This window comes from Carassius auratus, chromosome 34, assembly GCF_003368295.1.
Source record: "Carassius auratus strain Wakin chromosome 34, ASM336829v1, whole genome shotgun sequence".
NCBI classification, from domain to species: domain Eukaryota; kingdom Metazoa; phylum Chordata; class Actinopteri; order Cypriniformes; family Cyprinidae; genus Carassius; species Carassius auratus.
Genome location: NC_039276.1, coordinates 27382800 through 27401023, shown reverse-complemented (window position 1 = coordinate 27401023; position 18224 = coordinate 27382800). Strand labels below are relative to the sequence as shown.

Sequence of the window (18224 nt, the reverse complement as noted above, 5' to 3'; positions counted from 1 at the left end):
ACTGTATCTGACGGCTGAATGGTTGCAATTTTTTCTCTAATAGTATCGATTTTAGAAGTAAAGTAGTTCATAAAGTCATTACTGCTGTGGTGTTGGGAAATGTCAACACTTGTTGAGGCTTTATTTTTCGTTAATTTAGCCACTGTATTGAATAAATACCTGGTGTTATGTTTGTGTTTTCTTCTAAAACATAAGAAAAGTTATCGGATCTAGCAGTTTTTAATGCTTTTCTGTAGGATATGCTACTTTCCCGCCAAGCAATACGAAATACCTCTAGTTTTGTTTTCCTCCAGCTGCGCTCCATTTTTCGGGCTGCTCTCTTTAGGGTGCGAGTGTGCTCATTATACCATGGTGTCAAACTGTTTTCCTTAACCTTTCTTCAGCGTAAAGGAGCAACTGTATTTAAAATGCTAGAAAAGAGAGAGTCCATAGTTTCTGTTACATCATCAAGTTGTTCTGAGGTTTTGGATATGCTAAGGAATTTGGGTACATCAGGAAGATAACTTAAAAAGCAGTCTTTTGTAGTAGAAGTGATGGTTCTTCCATACTTGTAACAAGAAGTAGAATTTAAAATTTTGGCTATATGAAGTTTACACAGAACTAAATAATGATCTGAGATACCATCACTTGGCTGAATAATTTCAACACTATCAACATCAATTCCATGTGACAGTATTAAATCTAGAGTATGATTTCGACAATGAGTAGGTCCTGAAACGTGTTGTCTAACACCAATAGAGTTCAGAATGTCTATAAATGCTGATCCCAATGCATCTTTTTCATTATCGACATGGATATTAAAATCACCAACTATTAAGACTTTATCTGCAGCCAGAACTAACTCGGATGTAAAATCACCAAACTCTTTAATAAAGTCTGTATGGTGCCCTGGTGGCGTGTATACAGTAGCCAGTACAAACATAACAGGCAGGGTTCTAAATTAACACCCGCCAACCCGCCAAATGCGGGTTAAAATTCATTTAGGCGGGTGTTAATTAAAACTTACTAGCCAGTTTGGCTGGTGATGCATGACATGAGGTTCTGTTCTCGGTCATTTACATAGACAGTAAAAGAAATGGACACAGCGACCCCATTGGAACTCAATTGAGACGAATGAATCCCAGTTTTAGCGTTTTTTAGCACTTCCGTTTCTGACGCGCAGACTCAAACGAAGCTTGACGACGTCAGCAGCCTGTCTGACAGATGTAAATCTTCTAGTAGCTGTGCGTGCAAACTACCATCGTTAATCTTGCAGAGACGGCGAGCTTGAGCGGGGAGTTCTTTGTCGTGAGTGAGCAGGAGTAAGTATTCTGATTAATTATTTTGTATAGTATTTTAAAATGTAACGCCAGTACGCCATATTAAGTTAATTGTCTGCGAGCTTCTCCTCCTGTCTGTACGGTAATGCGACAGAGAGCCGAGTGGTTATGACGCAATCATTAGCCTATTTTTTACAAAAACTGTTTATACGGGGCCATAATGTAACATAGAAGCTAATGGAGCCCTTTATACATTGTCGTGTATCTTTAGAAATAAATAATGGACAAACAGAGTCTTTAAATGCCTCAGATGTAAAGTTATTCGCTGTCAAAGTAACGCCAAAATGAATGGGAGTCAATGGGAATGCTAACGCAAGTGAAGTTCTGCTACAAGATGGCAGCCCCCACCCGACTTCAACTTCCGGTCGAGTTCCTTGCCCCTTGGTCATTTATCCCCCTGGCAGCACTTCCTACATTTCCCATGAACACTGTGCTGTAATGCTACGTGATGACGTTTCATATGCTCATTGGCTGCACGCAGTTTGCAGTGAAACCAGCGCGAAAAAACATGGAAACGAATAGCGTCCATCAGAAAACACAAGGAAGAAGAACTAATGGAGCCAGAGCATGGAGCATAGACTGAAAGAGGAGGGAGTTAGCTATTAAAGAAAAAAAATTAAGATTAAACTAAATGTGTCGGTGGTTGGGACAGATTTCTGGGGGCGAAAAGAGGAACGAGGCAGGGGATGAGGATATTACGGAGAGCCCCGCACGTCACCTGTAGGAGAAAAAAAATCAATCCGTGACGACGGTTTTGCAATCCGTCCCCTCAGTTTATAAACCGTACTCACAAATTCATAAACTGTTCCCTCGGTTTAACAAATTGTACCCACGGATTAACAAACCGTGCGCTCAGATTTTGTAAACCGTACCCTCGGTTTTTTTAATCTGTACCCACAAATTTATAATCCATTGGAAATTCGTGGGCACAATTTGTTAAACCAAGGTAACAGTTTATGAATTCGTGAGTACGGTTTATAAACTGATGTTTTTCATGCCAACAATGTTAATAAAATGATCAAATGCATTTAGTGGCACTCATAATTTGTTATTTTTACCGGGGAAAAAAATGGCTAGTGGAAATTCTGATTGGCTGGTAACTTTAGAAAGTTACCAGCCACATTGGCTGGTGATCAAAAAAGTTAATTTAGAACCCTGATAACAGGGGATTTATCATTAACATTTGTTTCTCTGGATAATGTTATATGAAGCACCATTACTTCAAACGTGTTATACTTGAAGCCTGCCCTCTGAGAAATCCTGAAAACATTGATATAAATTGAAGCAACTCCTCCACCTTTGCCTTTTAGACGCGGCTCGTGTTTATAACAATAATCTTGGGGGGTGGACTCATTTAAAATAATGTAATCATCAGGTTTTAGCAAGTTTCTGTCAAGCAGAGCACATCTATATTATGATCAGTGATCATATTATTTACAAAAGTGTTTGCGTAGAAATGGATCTGATATTCAATAAGCCAAGCTTTATCATTTGTTTATCCATATTGCATTTGTTTTTTATTTGTTGAACCTCAATTAAATTGTTACTCTTAACTTGGTTTGGACGTTTTTTGTATTTTCTAGTTTGGGGAACAGACACAGTCTCTATAGTGTGATATCTAGGTGAAAGAGTAGTTATATTCATTTATAACTACAGGTTAAAGTTACCATGTCCCACAGAGCTGCATTAAACAATGTGTAAAAACATCTCAATGGCACTTCAGATGCAGCTTCTGTTTTCTCTACATTTTGTTGATACTGATTGCATTTGCTTGGTAACAGCCCAAATGCAAGTATTTGACATAAAAGATGGTGCACACTTCTAGAAAAAATGGCGTAAAGGTTAAAAAAAATAATATTTAGGAGTCATCTGTCAGCACAATTAGAAATAAGATATCAGCACAATTAAAGTGACATTATTGTCTATTTATCGTTATTGATAAAATCCCAGAAATACCAAGGATATCACTGTTTGCCAGATATGAAACCTTTAATTATTTTTTCTTTATTTTGGTGTGCCACCCCAAGATTTACTATGGCCTCATCTGGCCACCCCTGTTAAAACTTTCTGGGGGCGCCACTGTGAGCATGATAAGATAAGTGATTGGGTAGCTAGAATAGACAGTTTGGGAGTAATCGGGCACCCTTGTCTAATACCTCGGAGCACCTCAAACCCAGGATTCAGGGACACAGAGCTATATATGTCAGTATAAAACATCTTAATTATTTTACAAAAATTGTTCCCAAAACCTAACAACAAACCTAAGACTTCAAATAAAAACGCATGTTCAACCGTGTCAAATGCCTTAGAAAAAATCGAGAAATAAAATAAAGGCATCACTTTCTAAAAGATCTCGATAGCCAAGCATGTCTAAAAGCAATCTGGTATGATTATGTATATTTCTACCCCTCATGAAAGCTGATTGACAATCATCAATAATATGTGATAATCCCTCATTCAGACGATTGGCATAGACATGTGCCAATAATTTATAATCGTTACATAACAAGATAATTGGTCTCCAATTATCCAATAACAGATTATCTTTGTTAGGTTTGGGAATTCGAGTGTTGAGACCATGTTTCATAGTGGGAGAAAGATGACCTTTTGAGATACCGTCTAAATAGCCATTATAAAGCATTTCCCTGATATCACTCCAGAAGAAAATGAAAAACTCCACGGTTATCACATCTATTTCAGGTGACTTCCCCTTAGTCTATTGCTGAAATTCATAATGTAGCAGTTTTGGTCTTTTTTTTTAATTATGTTGCTGTGTACATATGCTTTTTTTGTAAATAAACACAGCTATTGACCAATCAGCATCAAGGACCGCAACTATGCTTTTTTATTATGTTTATTAATGAGATTAATTTAGTTTATTTCACAATAAAATCAGTGTAAATTAACGGAAGTAGCCTATAAGATGATATGATGTCCAACTTAGGTATTTTATTTATTTATTTTTTCATTACAATAAATGTATTAGTGTGATGTATATGTACATATCTATACACTCACACACACACACACACATCTAAGTGTCTGGCAGTCTTTGTGTGTTTGGAGCCTCCCCTCGTCCCACCCCTCACTCCTCCGCCATGGAGTGACCCAGACTCCGCTGCGCTTCATCATCCTCATCCTCATCCTCGCGAACAATAGAGCGGACGCTGCGGCCCGCGCTGCTCCCGGGATTACCGACACAGCGAGCGAGCGCACGGAATAAACCCGGCATCGTTTCTGACACGAACAATCGGCGAAAGATGGCGAACGAGTCCCCCGCTAAGAGTCTGGTGGACATCGACCTCGCGTCGCTGCGCGTGAGTGCGTCTCCTCCCGGGCCCCGGGCCCCGGGCCCCAGGTTCCGGGCTCATCGTGCATTCGTCTAATCGAGCGCTCTCTCGCATTAACCACTGTGATGCGCGTTTGTGTCTTTGTATTTCAGGACCCTGCGGGCATTTTCGAGCTGGTGGAAGTGGTCGGTAATGGCACGTATGGACAAGTGTACAAGGTTGGTGTCTTTGAGTCTTACAGCATTTAAAATCATTTTTCCAGCATCCTCCAGACCACCGCTTTATTGTTTTAGACAGAATAGTTTCCATGAAAGTCTAGAGCAGTTTCATCACACATATTGAGGCAGAAGGGCGTGATCTGCTGCGCATGCGCAGATACACTCAATGCGACAAAACACTTCGGTTATGAAGCACAAGAGATACAGTTAAAACTACTGGGTATGCGCACATCAATACAACGCAGTTATTCTCACACTGTATTTGTGACTATTTGTGCATTATTGTAAGGGTTAGGTGTAGACGTCAATAAACACATTCTAATAGGTGGAAAATTCAGTTTATCGTTAGCTTCCCATTCTAGCCATTCCTCAGCAGCAGCAGTGATTTCAGCCTTTGACACACATAGATCAAGTGCTGTTTCTGGCCTCTGCTCATTCACATTGTTTGCCAAAGATTGAGAGCACACCGAATGAAACAGCCAAATAAGTGTTCTAGATACTAACAGGATGTCAGTCATGTCACAAACAGTTATCAGCCTGAATGAAGAAAGACATGATGAGAAAGAAGAGATTTGTTCAGGAAGAGCTGCCTCTGCTTTTATTTTGAAGTGATCACGGTGTCATGCTGGTTTTTCTGAATCCTCGGGTTCATTTCATGAATCAGTGTCATCATTTCCTCTCCCGATCCAGTGAGTGACCAGTGTGTCCAGCACACACTACACGGAGCTCTGCGTGAGGGCGTGACGTCACTGGCGGCTCTCTGCTGCCCTCCACAGATGCTTCAGGAGACCATCTGAATAATATCACTCTGTCAATACCAGCGGCACGTTTACACACTTACATTTAGAAACTTGTTCCGTGTTAAGGATTTTAATCCACGTTACATCAACTAAAACTAGAATGAATACAAAACTAAAACGGCAATAAAACATTAATAACAAATACGTAGTGAATAATTTGAGGTAATTTTAAGGTGCATTAGTCAATAAATGCTTGATTAATAATAAAGTCAATAAATGCTTGATTAATATGAATATGAAAAATCACGCAGTATTCAGTAAAATTCTAATGCAATCACAGCAGAGTGAGCAGGTTTTTGGATATGGCAAGATTAGGGTAGCACTTTATTTTACAGTCCTGTTCCCCATTTACATACTATGTACTTATTATAGTAATTACAATAACTGTAATAACTAGGTACTAACACTGAACCTAACCCTACCCCATGTAGTTACCTTGTATTACCAGATCTTTCTTAGATAAATACACTGTAAGTACACTGTAAGTACATGTAAGTACACGGACTGTAAAATAAAGTGCAACCAAGATTAGGTTTATTTTAGTTAATAAAGCAGCAGGTTTGTTAGGGTGAGTACACAACATGTTATTTTCTCCTTGCTTGCAGAAAATCCTCTGTCTTTCTGCTTTCTAACAACTTCATGTGGCCGTAACATTTAATTTGAGATGTGTTTAAGCACAATGCATCATTAAAGTGTCACTGTCATCATGTAAAGGCTGTAGATGTGCAGTTTACGGACAAATCACAGTCTGAGTTTACCTTCTGGTGCAAACCGTCTTCTTCAAGAAACGCATCAGTTTAAAAAGAATCAGGAGTGGGGTGTAAATGGTGTTGTAGAATAAAAGCTGAAGGTATCTTGAGCTTGAGTGAACCATGGAGCTTATTTTAGGGATTAAATCAAACTCCCCGTGACCCTCTGGAAGCGGCTCTGTCTAGTAATTGTACTGTAACTACACGAATGTATCACAACTACTGGTTTTTCAGATTAGTTTGTGTGCAGCAATAAAGGCTTGAAACTGTAGTGTGTTTCTCATGACAGCACATGATTAATCCAGTATGGGCGAGCACAGCGGTCATCTCAGAAACCGTTTTAACACATCACACCATGACTCCAGAGAGGGAGATGGGAATGATTGTGGAGCATCCCACAATGCACCACAGCTACACATCAGCAGGAGCGTGAGAGAGGAGACCGTAATAGACTGCTCAGGGACGCTGAGATTTCACCAGAAACAGCTCATCATGATCTGATGTGTTTAAAGGGGTGGGTCACTGCTTGTTTTCTAGGCTTGACTGTGTTTATGCGGTGCAGTCTAACATGTGGTAATGCTTGGTTAAAAAAAAAAAAAAACCCCGTTATTTTTCACATAATTTACCTTTATTCCACACCACTCTGTCCCATCTCTGAGAAACACGCTGGTCATTTCCTGCTTTTATAAAGCCCCTCCCTCAGAAATACATGTGGGCTCTGATTGGTCAGCTAGCGCAGTGTGTTGTGATTGGCTACACTTCCTCCAGTGCGCGTCTAAATGTCCCGCCCCTCTCATCAGTGGCATGTGCTCCGGCTGTATGGTAAACGTCGTTAATATCGTTTATCAGTTTGAGCGTCATTCAATCAATCAATCACCTTTATTTATATAGCGCTTTAAACAAAATACATTGCGCCAAAGCAACTGAACAACATTCATTTGGAAAACAGTGTCAATAATGCAAAATGATAGTTAAAGGCAGTTCATCATTGAATTCAGTGATGTCATCTCTGTTCAGTTTAAATAGTGTCTGTGCATTTATTTGCAATCAAGTCAATGATATCGCTGTAGATGAAGTGACCCCAACTAAGCAAGCCAGAGGCGACAGCGGCAAGGAACCGAAACTCCATCGGTGACAGAATGGAGAAAAAAACCTTGGGAGAAACCAGGCTCAGTTGGGGTCAGTTCTCCTCTGACCAGACGAAACCAGCAGTTCAATTCCAGACTGCAGCAAAGTCAGATTGTGCAGAAGAATCATCTGTTTCCTGTGGTCTTGTCCTGGTGCTCCTCTGAGACAAGGTCTTTACAGGGGATCTGTATCTGGGCTCTAGTTGTCCTGGTCTCCGCTGTCTTTCAGGGCAGTAGAGGTCCTTTCTAGGTGCTGATCCACCATCTGGTCTGGATACGTACTGGATCCGGGCGACTGCAGTGACCCTCTGATCTGGATACAGACTGGATCTCGTGGCCACGGTGACCTCGGAACAAGAGAGAAACAGACTAATATTAGCGTAGATGCCATTCTTCTAATGATGTAGAAAGTACGGTGTTATGTGAAGTGTTTCCGGTTCCGGTTTACCTAATTAATGCAGCCTAAAAATCCTTTAATGGATTTGGATATTAATAGTATATTAGTATATTATGTGTAAGCCAGGTTAAAGAGATGGGTCTTTAATCTAGATTTAAACTGCAAGTGTGTCTGCCTCCCGAACAATGTTAGGTAGGTTATTCCAGAGTTTAGGCGCCAAATAGGAAAAGGATCTGCCGCCCGCAGTTGATTTTGATATTCTAGGTATTATCTAATTGCCTGAGTTTTGAGAACGTAGCGGACGTAGAGGAGTATAATGTAAAAGGAGCTCATTCAAATACTGAGGTGCTAAACCATTCAGGGCTTTATAAGTAATAAGCAATATTTTAAAATCTATACGATGTTTGATAGGGAGCCAGTTCAGTGTGGACAGGACCGGGCTAATATGGTCATACTTCCTGGTTCTAGTAAGAACTCTTGCTGCTGCATTTTGGACTAGCTGTAGTTTGTTTACTAAGCGTGCAGAACAACCACCCAATAGAGCATTACAATAATCTAACCTTAAGGTCATAAATGCATGGATTAACATTTCTGCATTTGACATTGAGAGCATAGGCCGTAATTTAGATATATTTTTGAGATGGAAAAATGCAGTTTTACAAATGCTAGAAACGTGGCTTTCTAAGGAAAGATTGCGATCAAGTAGCACACCTAGGTTCCTAACTGATGACGAAGAATTGACAGAGCAACCATCAAGTCTTAGACAGTGTTCTAGGTTATTACAAGTAGAGTTTTTAGGCCCTATGATTAACACCTCTGTTTTTCTGAATTTAGCAGTAAGAAATTACTCGTCATCCAATTTTTTATATCGACTATGCATTCCATTAGTTTTTCAAATTGGTGTGTTTCACCGGGCTGCGAGGAAATATAGAGCTGCGTATCATCAGCATAACAGTGAAAGCTAACACCATGTTTCCTGATGATATCTCCCAAGGGTAACATATAAAGCGTGAAGAGTAGCGGCCCTAGTACTGAGCCTTGAGGTACTCCATACTGCAATTGTGATCGATATGATACTTCTTCATTCACTGCTACGAACTGATGGCGGTCATATAAGTACGATTTAAACCATGCTAGTGCACTTCCATTAATGCCAACAAAGTGTTCAAGTCTATGCAAGAGAATGTTGTGGTCAATTGTGTCAAACGCAGCACTAAGATCTAATAAAACTAATAGAGAGATACACCCACGATCAAATGATAAGAGCAGATCATTTGTAACTCTAAGGAGAGCAGTTTCAGTACTATGATACGGTCTAAATCCTGACTGGAAATCCTCACAGATACCATTTTTCTCTAAGAAGGAATATAATTGTGAGGATACCACCTTTTCTAGTATCTTGGACAGAAAAGGGAGATTCGAGATTGGTCTATAATTAACTAGTTCTCTGGGGTCAAGTTGTGGCTTTTTTATGAGAGGCTTAATAACAGCCAGTTTGAAAGTTTTGGGGACATATCCTAATGACAATGATGAATTAATAATAGTCAGAAGAGGATCTATGACTTCTGGAAGCACCTCTTTTAAGAGCTTAGATGGTATAGGGTCTAACATACATGTTGTAAGTTTAGATGATTTAATAAGTTTATACAATTCTTCTTCTCCTATAGTAGAGAATGAGTGGAACTGTTCCTCAGGGGGTCTATAGTGCACTGTCTGATGCGAAACTGTAGCTGACGGCTGAATGGTTGCAATTTTTTCTCTAATAGTAATGATTTTAGAAGTAAAGTAGTTCATAAAGTCATTACTGCTGTGGTGTTGGGAAATGTCAACACTTGTTGAGGCTTTATTTTTCGTTAATTTAGCCACTGTATTGAATAAATACCTGGGGTTATGTTTGTTTTCTTCTAAAAGAGAAGAAAAGTAATCAGATCTAGCAGTTTTTAATGCTTTTCTGTAGGATATGCTACTTTCCCGTCAAGCAATACGAAATACCTCTAGTTTTGTTTTCCTCCAGCTGCGCTCCATTTTTCGGGCTGCTCTCTTTAGGGTGCGAGTATGCTCATTATACCATGGTGTCAAACTGTTTTCCTTAACCTTTCTTCAGCGTAAAGGAGCAACTGTATTTAAAGAGCTAGAAAATAGAGAGTCCATAGTTTCTGTTACATCATCAAGTTGTTCTGAGGTTTTGGATATGCTAAGGAATTCGGATACATCAGGAAGATAACTTAAAAAGCAGTCTTTTGTAGTAGAAGTGATGGTTCTTCCATACTTGTAACAAGAAGTAGAATTTACAATTTTGGCTATATGAAGTTTACACAGAACTAAATAATGGTCTGAGATATCATCACTTGGCTGAATAATTTCTACACTATCAACATCAATTCCATGTGACAGTATTAAATCTAGAGTATGATTTCGACAATGAGTAGGTCCTGAAACGTGTTGTCTAACACCAATAGAGTTCAGAATGTCTATAAATGCTGATCCCAATACATCTTTTTCATTATCGACATGGATATTAAAATCACCAACTATTAAAACTTTATCTGCAGTCAGAACTAACTCGGATGTAAAATCACCAAACTCTTTAATAAAGTCTGTATGGTGCCCTGGTGGCCTGTATACAGTAGCCAGTACAAACATAACAGGGGATTTATCATTAACATTGGTTTCTCTGGATAATGTTATATGAAGCACCATTACTTCAAACGTGTTATACTTGAAGCCTGCCCTCTGAGAAATCCTGAAAACGTTATTATAAATTGAAGCAACACCTCCCCCTTTGCCTTTTAGACGTGGCTCGTGTTTATAACAATAATCTTGGGGGGTGGACTCATTTAAAATAATGTAATCATCAGGTTTTAGCCAGGTTTCTGTCAAGCAGAGCACATCTATATTATGATCAGTTATCATATTATTTACAAAAAGTGTTTGCGTAGAAATGGATCTGATATTCAATAAGCCAATCTTTATCATTTGTTTATCCATATTGCATCTGTTTTTTATTTGTTGAACCTCAATTAAATTGTTAACCTTAACTTGGTTTGGACGTTTTTTGTATTTTCTAGTTCGGTGAACAGACACAGTCTCTATAGTGTGATATCTAGGTGAAAGAGTCTCTATGTGCTGAGAATTAACTGACCTCTGTGACGTGAGGCAGCTAGCAGACGGTCGGTTTAGCCAGTCTGTCTGCTTCCTGACCTGGGCCCCAGTTAGTCAAGTATAAACACTAAGACTATTTGCCATATTTCTAGACAGAAGAGTGGCGGCACCCCAGGAGGGATGAAGACCATCTCTTTTAAACAGGTCAGGGCTGCGTTTCCCAAAAGCATCGTAAGCCTAAGTTGATCGTAAAAACGATCGTACGATTGATCTTAATATTACGGTCTGTTTCCCAAAAGCATCGTAGCTTAAGTAGCACTTGAAAATCTTCGTAGATCTACGAGTGCTCTGGAGTAATCGTACATCCCCAAGTGCATCGTAAGAAGATAGATTTATGAGGACACCTGCAGGACAACCGGCAGATTACACTTTTATCTAGATTTAACACACTGCAACGCGAGTAATATAATAATATTTTGATTGTATTATTGTACACTTTATTGTACTCGTTTTTGTGTTTACATGAATTTATAAATGAAATAAAAAAAGGGGAAAACAAGATAAAAAACACATCTAAATTAAATGAATGAACAAAAGAACTGAATGAACTGAAGATGGAGGCTGTGGCCTGGGAGGGTTTTTTGGAGGACTAGGAGATGGTAGGTGCTCGGAGATGGCAGATGAAACTGATGGTTCCTCTGAGCATGAAGGACCTGACTCAGGTTCAGGCTCAGGCTCAGGTTGAGTTAGGGTCCCACCACCTGTTTTTTTAATTGCAGTCCTCTGCAGTGCCCTCTTCCTTCTTGCCAGGCTTGCAAAATCCTGCCACTTCTTGCGGACCTCCTTCCCTGACCTTTGAACACCCCTGGTTGCAGTTAGTTCGGTAGCAATGTCCTCCCAGATGTTTTGATTTTCTTTATTAGTATGGTGTCCTTTAAATCTGGTTAAAATCACATCTTTGTTTTTCTCTATCTCCTCTAAGAGGACATTAATTTCATCCTTTTGAAAGGTATCTTTTCTTGTTTGTTTTTTGTTCAGCCATTTTGTCAGTGTCTCCGCCTGTATGTAGGTGCTTTATAAAGACTTGATTGTCTTTATTGGTAATCCAAAACAGATGACAATTATTAGGTTAAACGTTCAGAATACGATTCCATATAAGGTTAAATTTCAGCACTTAGCGAATGGACAGCGACTCGTAAGTAGCACGTAGAGCGCGTTCTCGCGCGTTCATGTTAAGTGCATTTTTGGGAAACGCTCGTGGAATTGCTGCGAGCGTTCGTAAGTTTGCACGTAGAAAACGCTCTTAAGAGCTAAGATACATCGTTATCGGGAAACCCGGCCCAGGTCTGCCCCAAAAGCTCGTCCAATTGTCTATATAACCTATGTTATTCTGTGGGCACCACTTAGACATCCAGCCATTGAGCGATGACAATCTGCTATGCATCTCATCACCACGGTAAGCAGGCAGGGGACCAGAGCATATTACAGTGTCTGACATCGTGCTTGCAAGTTCACACACCTCTTTAAAGTTATTGAGAAGCAGAGGATATTAATGAAGAAGATCGTGCAGAATCTGTGCAAGCACGGCTTTTATAGGTAGGACTTTGTTTTTTGCTTGGTGTCTTATACTTTTAGATACGCTGTTATTTGTAAATGCTTCTGCTTCTGTTAGCTTTTAATACACGGTTTTATCCATTGCAACTGCATGAGCGTCCATGTTTAACGCTTCTCATAGCTATCAGTTCATTGTTGGAGCTGAGCTGAATGAAAGAGAGAGAGATGCAGAGCTAAGAATGTGTGGAACAATATCAAGAACCGCTGCTTTAGATCAATAATTTAAAAACTTGTGAATCCATTAGAATCGTAAGAAGACAGAATCACGATTCATATATAGGGTTGGCTATCGATCGGTTTTTCAGAATCAGAATCAGAATGAGCTTTATTGCCAGGTATGTTCACACATAGAGGAATTTGTTTTCGTGACGGAAGCTCCGCAGTACAACATATTGACAGCGACAGAACGAAAACAACAAGGAAAAAAAAAATACAAACAATACAAATAAGTAGGTAAGGAACGACAATATACAAATTGACTATTGTATGTGCAGGTATATTACAATAAGCAGTTTTTGCATGTACATGTATATTTTATGCAAAAATGTAAGTGTACACTAAGTTTGTGTGTTAGATAAATAAGTGTATGTATATATAAATATAAATAGTGTAATGTGGTCCACAGTTTTTATCAATTGTTCATAAGATGGATTGCCTGAGGGAAGAAACTGGTCCTGTGTCTGGTCGTTCTGGTGCTCAGTGCTCTGTAGCGTCGACCAGATGGACACAGTTCAGAGAGGGAGTGTGCTGGATGTGAGGGGTCCAGAGTGATTTTGACAGCCCTTTTTCTCACTCTGGATAAGTACAGTTCTTGAATAGAAGGAAGGGTTGTACCGATGATTCGCTCAGCAGTCCGGACTACTCTCTGTAGTCTTCTGAGGTCAGATTTAGAAGCTGAGCTGAACCAGACAGTTACTGAAGTGCAGACAGGGAACTAAACTAACTTTTTCCACTTGTGGCCCTTGTGCTACTAACTTTTTCAGTTACTGGCGCATAACTTGATTTGGTCGCCCAAATTATTTATAATAATTACTGGATAATAATTAACAATAATGAAACTGTATTGCATACAGATGTGCTTTGTTTTGTTTTACTTGCCATCTTTTAAACCACATGCCTTGGTCTATTTCTTACAGTACACACAGTGCATTGCTCCGTCTTGTAGCTGGGGTTAGAGGGGCCCCGGTGCAGGGTGTACAGTGGACCCTGTTTAAAATGGTTTAATTTGTACTGTATGTTCACTATTTATTTATTTGTGCTATTTACACAATGTTTAAATTTTATTAAGTTTGTTTTTGTTAATTTAAAATAGCACTGCATAGTCTGCACTGTAAAATAAAATACACAATCAAACCAAAATGTATTCAGACACCTTCAACATTTCTCACATTATCACAGTTTATTTGCTGTAGTTTAGAAATTGGTAATAAAATATGACAAGAACTCAGGGTTAAACTGTGTCAGAACAAATTCCTCTCGATAATGTCAGATAACTTTGATAAAAAGATATGTAATGGAATCAATCGAAACTTCAGGCAGCTGTCAGTATGACAATATTTACACAACTATCAATACTTTGTTGAACAGTTACCAAGCAAGAAATGCTTCATTTGGTTCAGTCTGTGGTGTGAAAAGGTTGCATTAGCAATTAAAGAAAGAAACACTTAAGCAAAACATGGTCAGGTCCCTAATTATTATTATTATTTTTAAATCAGTTTCACTGGTAGTCTACAGTATGAAGAATTTTTGGGTATAATATTTCACAGATCACTATTTTGCCATACTCACTTACATAAATGAACTAGTGGCCTGCACCCACTAGTAAAACAATTCTATCTAATTTTTGGATTGACTTTGGATAAATTCTTGTTAAAACTAATTCAATCAAGAGCAGTGAGTGATTTACTTTAATTTTCATACATTAAAGACACTGACAGCAGAGCTAGTAAATTAGGCGCGGTCCCTTTAAGAGATAAACGCATCCATTATAATGATACACATCCGGTTTCTTTCTCAGCGCTTTACTTTCACTAAAGTCATAACCACAGACTTTTCAAACACACTTTCCAACACGGGTATTTCGACATATTTTGTATGTATTTGTTGTCGGTACAAAAGCAAGAAGACTTTGAGACGCGTCTCTGCTTGCTCCCTGAACACCAGAACACCACGCTGCTGAATTGAGCTCTTTCGCTTTTCGCTCTTTTTCTTATGTTTATTTAAAATGCGATTTGTATTTGTTCGTTCAGGTGCAGGAGGACGCAAACGTCCCGAAGGAGAGCTCGGTTCAGTGTTGCGCGAGTCACCAGCTGCTCAGTTCAGCTTTCCCGCAGCGCGGGGTTGAAGCCAACTTGATGTGTTGAATGCTTGGAGCACGTTATAAAACGTATTCTTAAAACACACATTTATGTTTTATGAAATGCTAATATTAAATCATAGCATAACACATAAGTAGGTACAAAAATAATCAGTGATACATTTGCGACCCCATAAAAATTTGGGTCGCAATGGCATTTCAAAAGGGTGGCATTTGCAAACATTTTGGTTGCAGTGTAGTTCCCTGTGCAGAGGATGGATTCAATGATGGTGGAGTAGAACTGTTTCAGCAGCTCCTGTGGCAGGTTAAACTTCCTCAGCTGGTGAAGGAAGTACAACCTCTGCTGGGCCTTTTTCACAATGGAGTCAATGTGAATGTCCCACTTCAGGTCCTGAGAGATGGTGGTGCCCAGGAACCTGAATGACTCCACTGCAGTCACAGTGCTGTTCATGATGGTGAGTGGGGGGAGTGCAGGGGGGTTTCTCCTGAAGTCCACGATCATCTCCACTGTTTTGAGGGTGTTAAGCTCCAGGTTGTTGAGACTGCACCAGACAGCCAGCTCTTTTACCTCCTGTCTGTAAGCAGACTCGTCACCGTCCTGAATGAGGCCGATGAGTGTGGTGTCGTCTGCAAACTTCAGGAGCTTGACAGAAGGGTCCTTAGACGTGCAATCATTAGTGTACAGGGAGAAGAGCAGTGGGGAGAGGACACAGCCCTGGGGAGCTCCGGTGCTGATTGTACGGGTGCTGGATGTGTATTTTCCCAGCCTCACTAGCTGCTGTCTGTCTGTCAGGAAGCTGTTGATCCACTGACAGACGGAGGTGGGCACGGAGAGCTGATTAAGTTTGGGCAGGAGGAGGTTTGGGATGATCGTGTTGAAGGCAGAGCTGAAGTCCACAAACAGGATCCTCACATAAGTCCCCGGTCTGTCTAGGTGTTGCAGAACATAATGCAGTCCAATTCCGGGGCCACATCGATACTTTTAAAATGGTACTTGCATAAACAAGTACCGTTATTGCATAAACTGACACTTCAATAAAAAAGAGCCACACAAAGCTATGGATAACATTAAAGAACATTAAAAATATTACAAATAAATCCATAGCTTTCACAGGCTCCTTGGATACTCTCATTTCCCAAGCTTCTCTTACTCTAAGGCTGATAAATGTATTCCATGATCTGGGTCATTGTTTAATAGAAAACCACACATAATGTTTATTCTGTATCTCTATCAATCACTCATGAGTGCTGTCTGTCTTTAAGCAGTTCTGTGGATGACTGAATGCTCATTCTTTATGAAATAGCAACAATGTTGTTTTATAAAGTATGCGTCATGTGTTAAGGGCTAGATTGTCACTGGAGGAAACAGCTGTGGTGTGATGAGCGGTGAACGAGCGAAAACTACAGTAGATGAGAAACTGACTGCTCCCTCGTGACCTTTTGTAAACTGTATTTATGACAAAGAACTGCACAGATATGGATATTCTAACAATCTGTCGATAAACACACCTTGTTTCCTCTGTTTGTGTTTAAGTCCACTCACACTGCTCCGCCGTGGTCTGCAGATTGAAAAGCGGGCCGTTGTTTTCATATGAAATTTCAATTGATCGCTCAGACATTTAAGAGGCACCGAAATCTGCGATCTGATTCGGTTCGGTTCATACCTAACCCTATTCATACATTAATAGATTTTTAAGTGCACTTCTAGTTTTCTCTTCCTCTGCTCTAAAGCAGCACAGCATGGCCCCGCCCCTTTATTGCGTGTCACCGGAGGCGGGGTTTATCAGGGTTTGTTACATCACAAACCCAGGAAGTAACTTGTTGTAGTCCATTTTTGTAGGAATGAAACTGCCAGAATTTAAAATCATATCTCTGTTTGTATTGAACTTTCAGCTTCATAACTTTGCAGATATTGTTTATGATCAAACAGCAACATTACACACTATCTAACATTAATAAAGTGAGAGTGTGTATGTGAAAGAGAGTGTGTGTGTGTGTGTGTGTGTGCACATTTGTCCTGTTACTTGTAACTAGCGTCTTTGTCCGTGTTTTATTACTGTCTGTTCACTTAAGAGTGTGTAACTTCAGTCAGGCTAGTTTTAGTTTTGGCTGGGATGTCAAATTTCTAGCATCATAACAATAACAAAAGAACATAAAAATAAGCCTGTGACCATTTGCTGACCCCCCAGGTGTTTCTGAATGTACTCTGGGAGTCAGTGGTGTAGTGTTTCTCCTTCCTCTCTACTGAGCTCTAAGCTTTACACAGATCTGACTCCTATCCCTTTTCAGTTTTGCAGTCAATAACCACACAGAACCAGATTTTACAAGCATCAGTCCATACTACACTGAGATGTGGTTTGAGGTGAACATGACTGAGGTGTGTGTGTGAGCTGATCAGGCCTCGTTCACACTTCAAGGTAACTTCCGCTGTAAAGGCGGGCGTTCACGGTGCGAATTCGGATGGTCGAAGATCGTATGTCCATGCACACGGCACGAGTGAGTTTATACGAGATGATATATGACACGATTTTACAACCTGCGAATTCCAGAAGCAATCGCACGAAGTTGATAGACGCGTTCGACTTGAAGCACCGCAGCACGCACAGAAGGATCACTGTATGACATTACCGCGAGAGCGATATGAGAGCACACATATCCAATGCATTCGAATCGCTCTCGCGGTACTTTAATGTCATACAGGTGATCATTCTGTGCGTGCAGCGCTGCTTCAAGTGGAACGAGCCTAATATAACTGCTCTCCCTCTCTCATAACTGCATATAAAATATTGATACGAGCCTTGACTGTTTCCTACACGTACAGGTTATTTTTCAGCAATAGGAAACCGGGACGTTTGGTCACCCTGTGTGTGTGTTCTTGTATATGGTTTATAAATATCTGAAATAGGTATTACAATGTAAACATGGTTTGTGGGGACAATTACTGTGCTCTCGTAAACCAAATGGCTTAATAAAAAAAACTATACGGTGTTTAATAGAAATTTTAAACATGCATTTTCCGTGATGGATAGAGGTAGTGTATGGAATACCGTTACGTCTATGGAGAGTCCATGTAAACTAGCTACATATGCGTGTGTGTGTGTGTGTGTGTGTGTGTGTGAGAGAGAGAGAGAGAGAGAACTAAAAAGCATGGTACACGTTGCAAAAAGACATCATACAGCGCTCGCTGTTCCTGTCAGACTTCAACGAGTTTTATCCTCCTGGTCAATAGTCCACATTCGCCGTGGCTCTGCCGTCTTCGTCTTTCTTCTTCTGTGGTTTTCCTAGTTCGTG

General features: G+C 40.0%; 1 protein-coding gene across 2 annotated transcripts in view; it reads left to right on the top strand.

Annotated features, from left to right (window-relative positions):
• The first annotated feature begins 4367 nt into the window (after positions 1-4367).
• Positions 4368-18224, top strand: part of LOC113053675 (mitogen-activated protein kinase kinase kinase kinase 4-like) — a 70851-nt gene continuing 56994 nt past the window's right edge. For both annotated transcript variants that reach the window (XM_026218860.1, XM_026218859.1), the window contains exons 1-2: positions 4368-4636; positions 4762-4827. In XM_026218860.1, the coding sequence (XP_026074645.1) occupies positions 4580-4636; positions 4762-4827 (123 nt within the window). In that variant the 5' untranslated portion in view covers positions 4368-4579. The remainder of the gene's footprint in view (positions 4637-4761; positions 4828-18224) is intronic.